The 17,119-nt window shown below is 35.3% G+C and overlaps 1 protein-coding gene across 2 annotated transcripts in view; it reads left to right on the top strand.

Annotated features, from left to right (window-relative positions):
• Nucleotides 1-4,210: 4,210 nt before the first annotated feature.
• Nucleotides 4,211-17,119, top strand: part of LOC119069735 (nucleolysin TIAR) — a 524,443-nt gene continuing 511,534 nt past the window's right edge. Inside the window, exons 1-2 of one of the 2 annotated variants that reach the window (XM_037173871.1) lie at nucleotides 4,211-5,204; nucleotides 16,183-17,006. In XM_037173871.1, coding sequence (XP_037029766.1) covers nucleotides 16,818-17,006 — 189 coding nt within the window. In that variant the 5' untranslated portion in view covers nucleotides 4,211-5,204; nucleotides 16,183-16,817. The remainder of the gene's footprint in view (nucleotides 5,205-16,182; nucleotides 17,007-17,119) is intronic. The other variant, XM_037173873.1, reaches the window with a different exon arrangement.

Genomic DNA, 17,119 nt, shown 5'->3' with positions numbered 1-17,119 from the left:
TCAGACAACTGTTAGTGTAACATTAAACGAATCGTCAAATCTTCACTGAGTGAAGAAAAAATCGTTCCTGAACGAGCTCTTATACAGTAAAAATCCATGTAAAAAAAGTTGAAGTGCAAAATTTGAAATCAACCTATTAAAAATACTTTGATCGATGGAAGTGATAGACCCGATAATAATACTGGTCATTTTCTTGACGTCTATAACAGGTTAACCGTACAGCAACGAAATTGCATCACCTGTCTGTTCATTTAGTTGTGGAATATTGGCTAGGTCCTATCGGGAAAAGCTTACCTTTCTTTAAAATTGGCTACGAAAAATATTTTACCCTTCCCGTTATAACTCTGGATAGCACGACTGTTTATTAATTGCACGTACGACAATTTTAGGAATTTTTAAGACCGATTTCCTAAGACCGTTGCCATTCGCTGCTACGTTATAAATACCAAGGTTGATGTAGTGGGGAGGTAATGTAATTCACGCAGTAAGTAATTTACGCAGCGTTATATCGCCCCATTCTCATATAAGACTGAACTCAGACTCAGACTTAAGAGACAATGTTGATTTGCTGAAAAGCATACATTTGGGAGTTTTTTAAATATTGGATTTTACTTTTGATGATATGTTTTCACCATAATGCTTTTTCATAAATATAGGACAACAATAACGACCACGAATGAATTAGCTTTCAACAGAAAATAGATTTCATAGTAACAGTTTGTCCAGCTCTGAGCAGTTTATGAAAATTTCGTTAATATAAACTGCTGACTCTTCTCAGATCTGGTCAAACGATTACAATCAAAAATAATTTTTATTTAAAGCTAACACATTCGTGGTCGTTATTGCGGTCGTACATTTTTCAAAAAGGATTCTGATGAAAAGATATCATCAAAAATAAAATACGAGACACAAAAATGTAGGCTACAATTCAAGATGTTTTAGCATAAAAGATTTTTCGGTAAAACTTTCACAGAAGACAAGCATGTCAATAGAATCAATTACTTCATTTTTTGCAATTATTTTTGACAGACTGAAAAATCTTCCCCTTTGGCTCCAAATGTACTTTTCTATATTTAGTTGGAAATGATTTTTTTGTCGTTATCTTCAATAGATGACACAGTCGTCCGTAAAAAATTAGCAATCTTCGACACCTATTCGACATTTGTATTTAATTTGCCGCATTTATAACAATAATTTCGTTGATTGAAGCAGCTCACAAAGCTTATTTTCATAAACATCATATACCTCAATGCATCATCTAAAAATTACAATTATGTCGCTACCTGCTGCGCTGCACCCAAAATAGCTTTGCGACATTTTGCTTTAATTGTAAATGTATATGTGATGGCATGATATCGCCATGCCAAAGCTCTGGAAAAGTTTCTGGGTTTCTCTAAAGTAAATTTGTCAAAAGATTTACATTTTTCAAAACAGGAACTATCCATCTTTTTCGTTTCATATACGCAAATGATTTATGTCTTTCCATACCCTCTCTTAATAATAACCGTCCTCCTCTATGAAACCGGAGGAGAAAACACCAGACTATTATGAATACTTTTACGGTGATTTAAAAAATTATGCAAGCATATTGCCGACGACACCTGGTATTGTATATCCGACGTATATATCCGTAAATTTCTGAAAATTTTCCAGAAAGGTTAAGAGGGGTTTTTCATAATTAACTGCGTTTTTTAATGCTTTTATATTGTTACAGAAAGCGAGGCGAAAGCACTAAATGGAGGGAATCGTATTATAATGCCGGGATGGAAGGGATGGAATTTACATACACATGTAATAAAGTTAATCGTGTTGAATTAGTCTATAAGTTTTCGGATACATTTTCAGCGAAATAGCTAGACTGAGGGTAAGAATCTTATATTAAGAATGTAACACTGTTCCACGAAATCACGGCTGTGATTTCTTGTTTGAACATCGTCTACCATTCAAATTCAAACTTTACATTAAGAATCTTTCAGAAATTTTCTTTTGTGTTTGCTTTTGTCTTAATAATCAACGTGTTCCAGCAATGAAGAATCGCTTGCAGCGGTTCTTGAAAAAATTGAAACTATTTCCTTCAATAGAAAATTCACTCCGTAACAATATTGTTGCCGTTATCACCGTACGGGGGAGACGTTGAAAACCTTCAGATTCCGTTAATGGTGCAGCGATCCGACCGACCTGCTAAGATATTGTTTTTCAACGATATGAAGATAGTTTATTTGTCATAAATAATAACTCAATAGACAAGTCGGGTCGCAGCCGAAAAACTCAGAATGGTTCGTATGATGACTACTATGTGATATTTTTTGAAAACATTACCATTCGAATTTCCTTAGTATAGGTCAATACTCTCTCTAGCAACCTAACCATATTCATTAAGTTCAAATCTTTTACTTCATTTAGTTGAACATTTATTCTTTGTTATATAACGAACACTTGCTGCAGCTTGTCACTTATATCTGTCGAAATATTCGGTGGCAGATGAATGACTGTTTTTAATGCAGTAGGAGAAAGGCTCAAGTATTACCTAAGTAGTATTATAAGAAAGTCAGTTTCTAATATCCGATAAAGCGAAAAATATCCACAAGATATAATGGGGGCTGCTAAGATATAATTTACTGTTTTAGAAAAGAAAACTTTAATTTTTTGAATAAAATTTTCATCAGCAAAGAAAGAGGAAAAGTGCGAAAACTCTTGGGATGTACCGAAAGAAAGCTACATAATGTAAGACCATTCACTGCATTATATCCTCGCTGCATTTGATTAAAATAATTAACTAAACTTCGATGTCCAAGCAATTTATCTACATTTAGGCGATTGATAAAACAATTTTACATAAAGACCTGAGGCTGAAAACATAAAATCTGCAAATTGTTCCAATTCATAGCAGAACAAAGTTCTGAAAAACGCTGCCGTTCTTTAAGAAAATATTTTCTTGAACTTTCTACAAATTACGCGAATTTTCTTTACAGTTAGAGGCAGTAAAATTTCAACATGAATTTCCTTCAATCAAAATTTTGGAAAATCAACAAAACTCAATTCTCAAAGAATAGCAGTGCTGAAAATCTCTGAGTTTTCCAACAACAACGTTTTCTAAGAAAGTTTTCCGAAAAAAACGACCTCCAAGAAAATCCAATGTTGGAATATGTGTCTCATTCAAGTTCGTAGTTGACTCCGGTATTTCCTGGAATATTTACAGTGGAATCTTTTGGCTTTCGTCAGCTTCAAGTGTGCACTCTTTGGGAGAGTAATTTCAACGAATTATTTTTTTGACTGCATCTTTACGACATGACCGCCCATATCCATTCAGCCTGTTGTCAACTGTTTAGTTTAAGTTCAGATATATCACCACAGTTCCGGAATTTTTCAAGAGTTTTAAGCATGACATTCACAGCAAAAGTTTACCCAACGAAAAGCGGAAACAATTTTTATGCAGAATATTTTCAGATGCTCTGGCATTGTCATTTTGCTGCGGCTTTTCGAAAACTATAAATTCTATTCCGAAAAAATATTGCAAGTTTTTCAGCATTTCATGAAACATTTTAGCGTTTTATGTCCCCCAAATGCAATGCTACACTATACACCGAACTAGACCAAAAAATTTTCAGCAAGATGAGGATACATGGATTTTTAGTTTTGGAATTTTTTTTTTGTGTGTTTGGAGAGGCATATCGTGAAAACAATTCGCGTTGCAGAAGGGACAAATTTATGTTTATACAGAAAAGTGTATACAAAAAGCTTTCAAACGAAATAGAAACAGAAACAAGTGGAATGGGTATTGTACAGCGCCTGTCTATAACAACCACGTGCGACGACGTTTCCAGTGCAGCCGCTGCGATACAACTAGTAAACAAAATCGGGGGCCCATCAATCGGTTCAACTCAATCAGTCGGACAATCGAAAAACTATTTGTTTAATTGAAAAACACTTTTCGTTCAAACAATTTCCATTTCAATGACAACATATTCAACGATATCTCATGCAACAGTTCCATCTTTAGGGGCTTGGTGTAAGACACACAATGTTTAAATGTTTATAATCGAAAAGGAATACCACCTCCCATTTTCATGTGAAAATGGGAAAAAAGCTCCGCCTTTGCACTATGTTGCCGGTATTACTATACTGTGTATACAGCACCGACATCAGACTATATCAGTTACTGTTTGCAACGCCTCGACGCGGTCGTTAACAGCAATTCAGTGCTCAACCGGCTTTGGTGTGTGGTGTATTATTGTGTGTAGAGAGAGAAGATTCGGCTGTACGTCTAAATAAATAAAAAGAAATTTTTTTTGTTCTTTCGGATGAAAACAAGAGGATTTTGTGTGTTTGGAATAACCGAAGTCGAAAATAGAAAGTAAGAACACGCGTTGCATGTGTTCGCTTTATTATATCCTTGTTGCAGTGTTGTGGATAGTAAATTCATTTAACGTTTTTAACAGGGTCATTATATGGCATTCGGTTAATATGAGACTTTTACGGTATTAATTATAGTGGAAGTTTAGTGATAGTTGGATGTAAATATACCGAATGGTGTATCCCCTCATACCATACAGATATTATACATACAGTCATCCTGAGCTTGATAGGTGTATAATATACACACGAGGGCCAGTTGATTGTATGATTTAACACTGCGAGAAGCATACATTACATTTTATGTGCTTTGCAATAAATTGATTAATGCAGCAATATTTTTGCATAATACGTATACATATACGGGCTAATCAACCTACCGAACATATATAAAACAGTAAACAGAAGGGGGGCTTTTTCGTTACTACAAATTTTACATGTGTAAAATATAGACATTGGATAATTAATTCATGTTTTACGAACCATAATACGAACAATATTCTCTTTAAAAAAAATATGAAAAGCGTGGCGTAAGTGGTGGCATTTTAGCTTATTTGTAGCAGCAGATTTAACAACATTGTATATCAATGATGTCAGTGAACCATTAATAATTAAAAATTGTGAATCATATTAAAAAAGTAAACACAAAAATTAACAGAAAGAAAAAAGAAGAAGAAGAAGAAGTGAATTGACCTTTAACGTGCTTGTTTCAGATAAATAAAAACAACAACAACAAAAAAGCGAATCTTCACAGAAGAGCTTTTTGTTTGACTGACTGGTTGAATTATTGTTGTCTAGAACGAGTGACAATTGTGTAAAACTTTCCATTATATTGCAGCAACCCCGTAACAGTAATTAAACTTTTTTTTATCTCCTATTTTTATAGAAATTTGTTTGTTCACGGTGTTGTTTCGGAAGAGGGTGTGTTGTTTGAACAAGTCCTAATATTCTTCATTGTAACATTTCCATTAAAAAAAAAACATTTTTTGGTGTCACGATATTCTTCTTGCAATGGGAATTAAATTAGTGAGATTCGCGTTAATTGACGCATAGATTCAGATGCGTTTTATTTAAAGCAGAGAGTGGTTTCGATTGTGCTGTAAAAAATCAACGAAACCTCTTTTATTTTAAATGAATTTGCTACCAAATAAAAGGGATCGCCATAGTGGTAACAAATAAAAAAGGAAATTCTAATATAGACAAAATTCGTTCAAGACAATGTCTCACCAAATTCACCATACCGCTTCTCAACGATCTTTCGTTCAAATACAACGAAAGCTCTCAGGAGAGCCGTGGTGAAATTGCAGTCATAATAATAGTGAAGTTGTTTATTCCGCATTATTCGCTATGCTTCATAATGGAAGCAATCTAGAAATATTTCAACTGAATGCATAGCTTTTGGTTTATTTATTTTTCTTCAATTACTGCAGTCATTATTTATATCTGTCTGGAAGTGAAAATTCCTTTGGAAGTTCTTTTGTAAAATGTCTTTGAGATGAAAGTCGTTACTCTACTCAGTTTTATTTGATGAAGTGACTATCTACACTCGAAGTTGGCAAACAATTTTGTACCATGTTAGGGCTTCTGGCGCATAAAATCTGTTTTTCCTTATCAAAATTACAACCTAGAGTTCGAACAGTATTTATAATGATAGGGCAACAATTCGTATCCGGGCGCAAATAGTATCAAGTGGAAAAACGTTAAATATATGAGAAAAATCACACTATAAGGGCGCATGTTGATTCAGTGACGTCATAATCAACATATCCCATTAAATCGAGTGCTCGTTCTACTCAATATATTTCCTTTACGGACAGACGGAACCATCTTGTAAAATTTTGGCGCACTTTAGAATGAGATATCTTGCAACGCTAGAATAGAGATTTCACGTATCTTTGCAAAGATGTTCCACATACTGTAGTTGCAGAATTTTGGAGATTTTTGGTAAACAGTACACACCTTCCATCTACTCGAAAGTAAAATTGCGACTCTTGATAAAGGCACAAATTATGATGTTTTTGTAATTCCGGGTTATTATCGTCACCTTTCCATGCATCTATTGTTTGATTTCACATGAATGGATATGATTTCACCGAAACCAGGCACTGTAAAGTATCTTGACTTGAATGATTCAATTTTTTATTAATGAAAATCTTGCAGAAACCAAAATTTGAAATGCCTATGGAAAAAAGTAGGAAATTTAGTTTTTTCTGGTGGCATGTCGCCCTCCCTAAACTCTTTCCACAAACACCCTGGAAATGAAATTTCCAACTTCTTTTTTCCTGGACTACAGACTGCTCGATCATCTGTTATCGATAAATACTTTACGATAATAAACGATAGCCTCTGTCTAATGCGTTGTTATACTGCAAATGACATGTTTAAAAAAATGAAGTAAAAGATTTGGATTCAATCTATGAAAAAAAGTCTATCAAAATACTTACATCAAATGAAGTAATAGATTCAATAGTAGAAACTGTTGATATTCTTGTTTGTTTGAGAAATGTTTTGCGTTTAAAAGGTGATTATGTCATAGATAGGCCTCTCTGATGAGAAAATACCTTCATACATACCTTGGTAAAAACAATAGCTATTCTAATGTGACATCAGCCATCCCCCTTCAATAGTTATGTTATTTGGAAAACAGACAACTATGTTTGTCATTACTCTCTCTAACACCGAAGGTAACTGGTATGTAAGTCAAATAAAGGGTCAGCATAATTTGAATTGGGCTTTCTTTTTCATTTAACTGTTTTTTTAGAAACGAAAATAGCATTGATGTTGAAGACAAAATATATTTGCCAACCTCATTTGCAGCAATGGACATCTGTGATATGTATGAGCCAAAGTTTATTTTGTCTTTACTTATGTAGTTTAGGGCGATAAATAGCCGAAACGCGTCTCGAAGAGATACCGATTATCAAGCCAAGCAGCCAAGGTTGAAAAAACATCTTGTGCGAGAAAACACCAGCATACCGTGTCAGATACAACCGTTTTTGCAATCCAGGACATAATCACCTTTCCAATGCAAAACATTAATCTTTCACAGAGGTAAAGGGTTGTATAATAGGCATAAAACCAACAGGTAGCGGGAAAATATTTACGGCATAGCTCGGTCAAAAATATAATCGAGTAGTGATTCACATCACAACTCGACTATTTTCAGTTACAGCAATCTTTCCTTCAATTCCACGATAAAGTGACCTGCTCACCGTTCAAGCAATACGCTATAGTATAACACGTGTACCGTGCACTTTTCAACGCGGTTCCATCAGAATTGAGAGAGAGAGAGAGAGAGAGAGAGAGAGAGAGAGAGATGGTGCTTCCTTTTTTGCTTCTGACTCAAATAAACAGTCAAATTGATTAAGAGGCAAAACAGGTAAAAACAAATCGGAAATAGCTCAAACTTCCGATGTGTCGATTGCATACGTATTCTGCAAACACAAATTCCCGATTCATCAATTAGATACGGTAAAATGATGTAAAATTTCTAACATTTCCCGGTAAATAATGAGAGAAATTATTTGAATCAAATAATTTGATCCACCTCACCAATATTAATTCAGCAAACGTTCAACGAGTGCTGCACACACATCGGGATAGTGATCGTTCAAACGTGCATTTAGGCTTTTAAGTACAATAAATATTCATATATATTACGCATCGAAAATTGGTTATTAATGCGAAAAACAAAGATATCGAATCAGCCGACAAAACAGCTGTACAAATTTCAGACAAACATTAAATTGTTTCTGGTTGATAATCATAATCTGGAATTATTTATCTATAAAGATGAAGTACCAAATAATTTTACCCGACCGTACACAACTGCTGAAACATTTCGGCAATACCCACACCGAAACGAAAATCAATCCCCGCGTTGAAATCCTTTCATATTTGTGTACGAAATTATTAAACCAGAGATGAACAACCTTAATATATTACGCTAACGAAAACAAAATGTACACAAAACATACAACAACATATAGCCAGGCGGAGAGAGAGAGAGAGAGAGTGAGAGTGGAGAGCATCCACATAATTAATAATAAACTCATTCACACAAATGAAAATGATTGATCTAATAAATAATTAATTCGCTCGCTTAGAATAACACAAATCAGAATCATATATACACAACCGCCATACCATAACGCCACCCTCCGTCTCACCCTGATCCAAAACCATTCATTGATGCCAATTTATATAGTGCGAAGGCATCCACATTCACCTACAATAAAACAACAATTTCTGTTATAACCGTGTGTCTCATTCCAATGTTATATATATATCTTCCAAAGAGCAACAGCAAATCCAAAAATACGGTGAATTGAATGTTTAATATTGCAATACTTGATATAGCTTCCCGGCGAAAAATATACATTCTCGAAGTATCTCTATCGCATATATCCCCTTATAGTTTATCAGGACCGGCTTATGGATTCCAGCGCCCTGGACCAATTACTAGTGTGATGTAAGAGAATTATAGCGAGCGAGAACATTTTGCGTTTTTTTTAAATGTTCTGTTTCTCACTTCTCAGCGTCATGAACTGCTCTATTGGCCCATGGTATAATCCCGCCCTGTAGTTTATGGCATTTCGGGGAGGGTAAACATCTATAATACGCAGATACCGTATATATGTACAGACATATCGATATCCTTTCACATTACGAGAGTATATAATACCATTTAAGCGCGTTATAGAAGGAGAGCATATAAATTGAATGTGTGTTATATAGAAAAAGCGACGCATAAAATTTAGCCTTTGATTGATTGATTGTGTTCTCGATAAGTTGATCAGTTAAGTAAAGTCGAAGGGTTCTTTACTACTTGAATAACACACTGACTATTATACAGGCACACGTATGCGATACGCTCCGGAACGAAACCATATTATATATCCAATATACCTGTTGACGTCAATTTATTTCAATGAGCTTGTTTTTATCCACTCACTTCAAAAAAATCGTACTTGGAAAAGCACAAAGAACACAGACGAAAATATCGGATTAATTGGGTGATTAAAACTTTCATGTTCGTATACAAAAGCCGCTAATCCATTTTTTTTGCTCTTTCGTATATTGTTTACCTTTAACTGCCTTTAACATATGAATTTTTCGTCAGCCGAAAACACACGATCAATTTCGAGTAGATAAGATCGACTATTATGTTATGCGTTGTACACTGTTTAGCCTGTGGATTACAAAGGATTACACTGTCAATTTTTAATTGTCAAAATCGAAATCGAAGAATCACGCTACCTATTGTCACAAACTATATGTGTACGTCGCGTCGTCTGAGCCAGAGCTGCCCTGCGGAAAACACCTAATCAGTGCGACAGGAATGCAAACAATGTGACATATAAAAGTTCTAAAACACCTAAAATGTTTCCTAAAATTCGCAAAAAAATTGTAAAAAAATTCTTTGCTCGAGCCTTTTGAAGTAGTTGCTAAGGAAGTTGCAAGAACCATTTTTCTTTTACAAATTTTCGAGGGGGAAACAACTCTTTTTTATTGATGTGATTAACATGATTAGCAAGTGATCAACGATTTATACGAAGAGGCAACTCATGGCCTATGGTGATTAGACACTTGCTATTACCTAAAACTAATAGCCGTAACCGTAACAAAGTCGGAAATATCAAAAAACCCAACATTCGCTTTCTCCATAAAAGAAACCATATCGACATAATGTCAATAGTAGAAAGAGCTACAACATGACAATGTTGATAGCGCCATCTTTGGGAAAATGTACAGGTCAATTAGTGATGGTTGTGGTATTCGCATACCACCCACGGCTTGGAGAATTCACAACGTATGGGACGTTAACACACGGTCGATTTGTGAACAATCTAAGTCGGGAGAGATATGATGTAAAATCACAGTCCATATGATCAAGAGACTTGTACAATAGCACAACAGGCCCATCTGAGGCTTAGGTGCTGGGCTTACACCCTCCCATCTAATCTAATCTAATCTAAGTGATCAACATGATGACGAATTGGTGATTAGCCATTTGACCGGTTTGACTGTGTTAATCACCGATTAACCGTTTGGATTCACAAAGCTTATGTTTCTGATTAACAGATTGACTGATTAACCGTGGTTAATCACAAAATAGTGGTTTCCCCCTCGAAAATTTTGCAACTACTTTTGGAGCTACTTCAGGCGTAGTACAATCGCTAAACCGAACTGGTGTGCATACGTTATTTTGCACCAGCTGGTCCAATTTGGAATTGTATGTGACCAGCTGGTGCAAAATAACGTATGCACACCAGTTCGGTTTAACGATTGTAGTTGAAGTAGTTGCAAAAGTTGTTGCTGAAAACATTTTCCTTTTACGAATTTTGCAACTCATTTTGCAACTACTTCAGGCGGGTGACTCGCATCCCCAATGTTTTCCCTAGTCAGGGTGATCACTTACAGGTAACATGAAAATATTCGTCCGAAATTGCGCAACCGTGACAAAAGTAACCAAAATCCAGATCATGCAATCAGTTAATCCGAATTTTCCTCGGTGAATAAATACACAACTACCCCTAGTTCATGAATAATGAAAGATCAAATACTTTTAGAACAAATTGAACAAAAATAAAAACCACCAAGGCAACGATGAAAGAGAGAAAAAAAAGTGAAGACGAAATTGAGATGTGTTTTTTCAATGTTACAGGGAACAGATGTGAAGTCATTAACATTCATCATTTTAATGTTTTATTTATTAGGACGATGAAATCCTCGTCATATTTCGAGTTTCGGTTGAACTTTTTTTTATGTGCTTTGTTGCGCGGGGAGAGAGAAATAAAAAACGATATTCTCCATCAGAGTATTTATGGGAAGCTGTTTTGATTATAACAGCATAAATTTCGTATGAATAATTTTGCATGTAATTTTGACAATTTTTTTTTTTTTTGAGAAATAAAGAAACGAATTTCATTGAAGGTTTTCCATCCGGATAATGGGACCGACCGATTTTGAAATTTATGTACTGATTCGGGGAGATTTGATGTAAAAAATGTAAATGGATACATTGTCATCATTGTGTCGCGTATTTTTTTGTGCAATCGGATCTGGTTTCCGGAATCAGTAGCTTGATTAATGTTAATCGAACATTTTCAAATAAAAATGTCAACGAAGCTATCATATACAAGCGACAGCTAGTGACAGTATTGGTGAGACTCAAAATGTTATAGCGACATCCACTGGAATTCCTTCACTCAAAGTCCTCATCCCCTAAAATAATAGGAAAATTTCTGGTAGAGTAACTTATAAGAGTTAGGTGGTGCAAAGTCATGTGAAGGGTAAACTTGAGAGGGGAACACTGTCAGGAACTACCATAGCAATGATGGTGATTTCATAGCCCGGGGCATTCATCAGTTCAGCTATTTTATGAATGGAGGCAAAGTGGTGGTTAGAAAAGAAAAATCGAAAAAATTGACCGTAGAGCACTCGTAAAGACTTCGAATTTTCGTCCAAAAATACTGTTGAGTCAACATCATCGAACAGCTTTATATAAACTTGCATGTTCGCATAACAGAACATTGTCGTCGATTCATTTTACTTCACCCAATTGCAGCTTTCCATTGCTGCAGTAAACAGAGATACTCTACATACAGATCAACTTAAGTAATATCATCATAAGTATATATCTGCTGGATACCACTGAGGCCTACAACTGAGGCCTGAGGCAAACTACAAACGACTTAGAGATCTTTCGACCTTTAACTCAAAAATCTAAGAATATCTGAATGCCGACGTCCCTTTTCCAACAATCCTTTTTTAAGAATCGTGTTAAAGTGCTCAATAACGTGAAAATGTACTCTCTTTAACCGGTAGAAATGTATTAAAGTGACCGAAAAATGGGTGTCGGGGAATCTCGCACACGCGATCATAGTATGCGTCCTTTTACGACATGTAACGAAAAGTCATGACTGTGCGAGATTCACCACTTAGAGGTGAATCTCGCACACCATGAATTTGTGTGGTGTGCGAGATTACCCTACCCCGAAAAATGAACACCATTTTCACTTGCAAAACGTGAAAATTTATTTTCAAAATTATATTTCTCAAATTATCCCAATCCTTTTGCGTGTAACGTCCACATACACACCCCCTAAATAAACAAAACCAACGGATGATTAATATTGCAAATAACATTGCGGAGAATTGGAGATTAAAACACTCAGGGAATAATACGGCCAATGCATAAAACTTGATTCCATTTAAATTTCGAATAAACTGCTGAAACATATCGATTTTTCGACCGAACACAATAGTTTTTCATAAATGGAAATCATTGTACCGAACCAAATTATTTTTTACATTGCTGATGCGTTACACATCCTCCCATCCAATCGGGTACAGTCGAACAATATTTAAAAAAAAACAACATCAAAACGGGTCAAAGGCGTTAGTGCTTCATAAACTTTTTAAACTAAAACTTTAGATGTTCTATCCATGCATGCTTTCACTCTCTCTCTCTCACTGTGTGTGACAAAAATCAATGTAATCTACAAAAGACGAAAATCTTTCAATCCTGAACAATAAATCTTTGCACAGATAAAGTACACTGAACCACCCCCATACATCATGCGACGAAAAGGAAAAAAAAAGTGTCTTGCACATTTTTGTGAAGTAAATCTCATTACGCCATTCAAATATAGAATTTTCCACTGCGTGCTAATGTCCTTAATGAATGTTTTCTATTTTCATTTCATTATAAATTCCAACCGAACCGATTTGAATTTAAATAACATTAAAAAGGCATTTTTATACTTTTTTGCGTCTGAGTATTATAATTTTATCACTTTCTTTCGTTTCGTTATTTTCTTTTCTTTTTGGGCTAGAGCAGCGGATGAGTTAAGAAAAAGAAATTAAACAGAAAAAAGAGAAATTGTGTGCATATTAAATGTTGATTTTTCTCGGTCGTCATTCAAATTTTTTTTTTCGCCTTCAATGAGTTAGCAGAGTTTGCCTTTAGCTGGTGGCAATTACTTTTATTTTTGTAAGTTAGTATATTTGACGATAACGCACTAGCTTTGAAGCTGACCCATGAAGTAGCATTGGGTGCAGATGAGAGTTTTCAAAGATATTTAGAGCCCGGAGTATTTAGAGCTCAGATAACCAGTCGAACTTACTCGGGCTGGGTTTCAGAAAGTTTAACTCAGATCGGGTAGGGTTTCAAAAAATGTGGGTTGTAACGTACATCACAGGCTTTAGCGAATGAGAGGTTGCCACCACGAACCGCAGTAGGGTTCTGGATTCGAATTTGCTAAAAAAAATCGTTTTACCATAAGTTTTCCTAAACGACATTGTAAATACGCTAAGAAGTCGTAATATTTTAATACTAGTCAGGAAAAATATTTTTTCGCAATTCCGGTCCATAATCATCACCTTTCCATGCATCCATTTAATGTCGTTTTGAAGGTATTTATTTCACTGTATTCCCGGACACAGCGCAATATGAACTTTTTTTTCGCACGCAGTGCGTTATCAACTTTTTTTTCGCACGCAGTGCGATATTAACTTTTTTTCGCACGCTAAAGAACCTATTACCTTCAACGAAGGCTAAATTTTTATAAATAAAAATCTTGCATTGACCAGAAATCGAACCCCCGACACCAAAAGGTTTTTGAACACAAAGCAGCGACTATAGCCATTCGGCTATAGAGTCACACAATTATACCGAACGTATTGTTGAAGCGTATATACTAAGCATTGACTACTCGATTTCATTCAACGCATCGACATCTAGTGCGAAAAAATACCTTCATACCTACCTTGGTAGATAAATAACTATTATGCAACGCAGCGTCGTAATGTTCGAAAATTACGAGCTTTAGATGCCTCTGTACCTCTGTTGCATAAAACGTTGGATGAATCTCGGTGCAAAGTTCTTTATTAGAATCGTGATATGTATTATGACACACGCCCTCGTGTCATAATTATACATCTAGTGCCTAATAAAGTACTTTGCACTCAATGTCATAAATAACTATTATGTACAGGTCAGGGGCTATTTAGTCGAATTAATTTGCCGAAATTCGTCGAAATTCGCCAAAATTCTCCCAAATTAAAAAATTCAAATTTTGAAAATTTTCTTCCAAATTTATGTTTTTTGGAATATTTTGCTAGTTTTGTGATATAGCATAACAAAAATATGCAAGAATCTACCAAATTCACAAATATATGTAAAATTCACAAAATTAGGACATTTTTCATCGTTTGGCCAAAAAAAAACCTTCATGACTTCCCGGTTAAAAATAGATTTTTAGAATGTCTTGGCCAAAAATATGTAACTAAGCTCTACGATTCTTTGAAATTTCTTAAAATCATGTATAAATTCACAAAAATTCGCAAAAATTCGTCAAAGTTCGCCAAAATTCGTCAAAATTCGCCAAAATTCGTCAAATTCGCCAAATTCGCCAAAATTCGCTAATAATTCAACTAAATAGCCCCTGGTACAGGTACAGCAGGGCGATCATATTATTATATTTTCGCACTAGTGCTTAAATTAACGTTTGAACAAAATGAGGATCTCACTGCTGTACATAAAATCTTGTTACTAGCACGTTAGTAAATGGGATGTTTTGCGCAATAGATGTGAGATTGTCGATACGAACCGAAGGCGAGTTTTGCAACACATCGTATGCAAAACAGCTTTACTTCCTTCGCTTTAACATACATTTCACTATGAGATCACATTGAGCGGAGGTCATCGCTTATTTTTGTCATTGATGGCGATTAATCAATTGATAATAATATCCAATTCATCCAATCTCATATTGAAATTATAATGGCATAGAATCCACAGTTTTTAATTATTTTCTTCACACACTTAATGACCCTATTCACACAACAATGGAACATTTCCAAATTACAACTTATTTTTCGTCATTCAATAATACGCTTTTTTTTACTCAATTTAAAACTGACATACAATTGCTAAAGTTCTCCAATAGTTTTTGCTGTGTAACTTTCTTTTCCAAACAAGAAATGCTGAAAACGAAACACGATAGAAAAGACGAAGCAGATAGGGGCACCGAAAAACTAAAGAAAATTCTCACCTCCTTTCCTCACTTGTTTGTTAAAAGATATAAAATATGTTTTTGAAAGAACACACAATATACGCTGTGCAGCGAGTCCCAAATATAATGTCAATATAATGCACAAGCTAAATCAACAGCAATAGATAAATAAAGAACACCGTGAACAAGCAACTTGCAATTCAGCATCATCGGTAATTGTGTGCTGTATACAGTCAATATGCTTATTGCAAGTTTTCTTTCATGTAAAGTGTTTGGTGCAATTTTCTCTTCTAAAATTGTTATGCATTTAGTCGGGCGCTTAATTAATTTTTGAAGTAACGAGTTGGTGAGGAAAACGTTTTTTTTTTAACATGACTAACAAAGCTAAAATCAAGCACTTCTTACGAAGCATCTTGTAGTATGAAAAGATTTGTAAACATTTCGCTCAGCTTTCATACCATTGATTAGTCTATGTGTAATGAGTAAATAAATTATCCAGAGTCATACAGGCCGTAATATTGGAGGTATGATTCCCCAAATTCGCTAAAATTTACAAAATGACTCTCAAATCCAAGGGCCTCATATATCTAAACCGTCTACCTAGTTCACGTTCTGTATAATTTGAAACTTAAATCGTGATAAAATGGAAAATTAAACCCTTAAAAAAACGTTACCGCCCTTTCCAACTGTGTTAAATCATATTAATTTTATGCATTCATATTAGACCCGACTAATTTTCGCACTATGCAGGTGGCATAATTTTAGAATGAGAACTATTCCACTGTAATTTTATGAAATTTATTTACAGAGAAAACTGTTTCAGCGGAACTCGTGAAAAGAAAAACTAAATTGAAAAGTGATCTCGAAAGTTCAGTTTAAGATAAAAAGAGATCAAATACCAGTTGAAGTGTGCAACAAAGTGTTAATGAAAACAAGTTAACCAATTTGTAAACAACAAAAATAAAAACAACGCACTGCATTTACTCGAACGCACCGTGCTGTATCAATCAAAGCAGCGTGCGTGTGTGTACATCCTGTTTGGAAAATCCCGAAATTTCGTCAATTGCGTTCGATTCGCTGGTCATGCTGAACCAAATCGCACACCATATCAATTGATTTAATTTGAAATCGATAAAAATAAGCTCCCAAACGCAACCCGAAGCGAGCCCTGTGGGGCTACGCTTAGTCGGGCTACTTCCCTGTGCCGTTTGGACACCGAAAATTCCGAAACCGACCGTTGCATCACAAGCTCGAATCACATCAGCACCATATTCAACAGCAGCAGCCGCTCATCAAACGCCCAGACTTCCACAACGTGCAGAAGCTTGCCGGTGTTCATTACCGACACCATCTACAGTCAATACGCAGAGACCCGCTTTAATCGGTCCATCGCCTGTAGTCCGATCGGCTACAGTAACGTCAACGTCAACGAGTAATAATTCAATGTTGCTGGTTCCATTCGCAGTTCCGGGATTCGTTCCCGTTCAACAACAACAACAACAGCAGCAGCAGCAACAACAACTTCATCCGAACATTACCAATCAGCATCCACCGCCGACTATACATACAACGAATCAGATTACACCAACACCAAGTGTTGCTTCAACTTTGCAATCTAATGCAAATACAAAGGTAATTTTTTGTTATATTCAAAGAAAACGGTCTTTTGCACGTGAGTTTACAAACTATTAGTTTAAAATTACAATGCATCATGTTCAACTAAGGTACACTGTGACGAAGAGACA

This window comes from Bradysia coprophila, assembly GCF_014529535.1.
Source record: "Bradysia coprophila strain Holo2 chromosome X unlocalized genomic scaffold, BU_Bcop_v1 contig_39, whole genome shotgun sequence".
NCBI lineage: Eukaryota > Metazoa > Arthropoda > Insecta > Diptera > Sciaridae > Bradysia > Bradysia coprophila.
The sequence above is the reverse complement of the archived record's forward strand: the minus strand, read 5'-3'. Positions and strand labels throughout refer to the sequence as shown.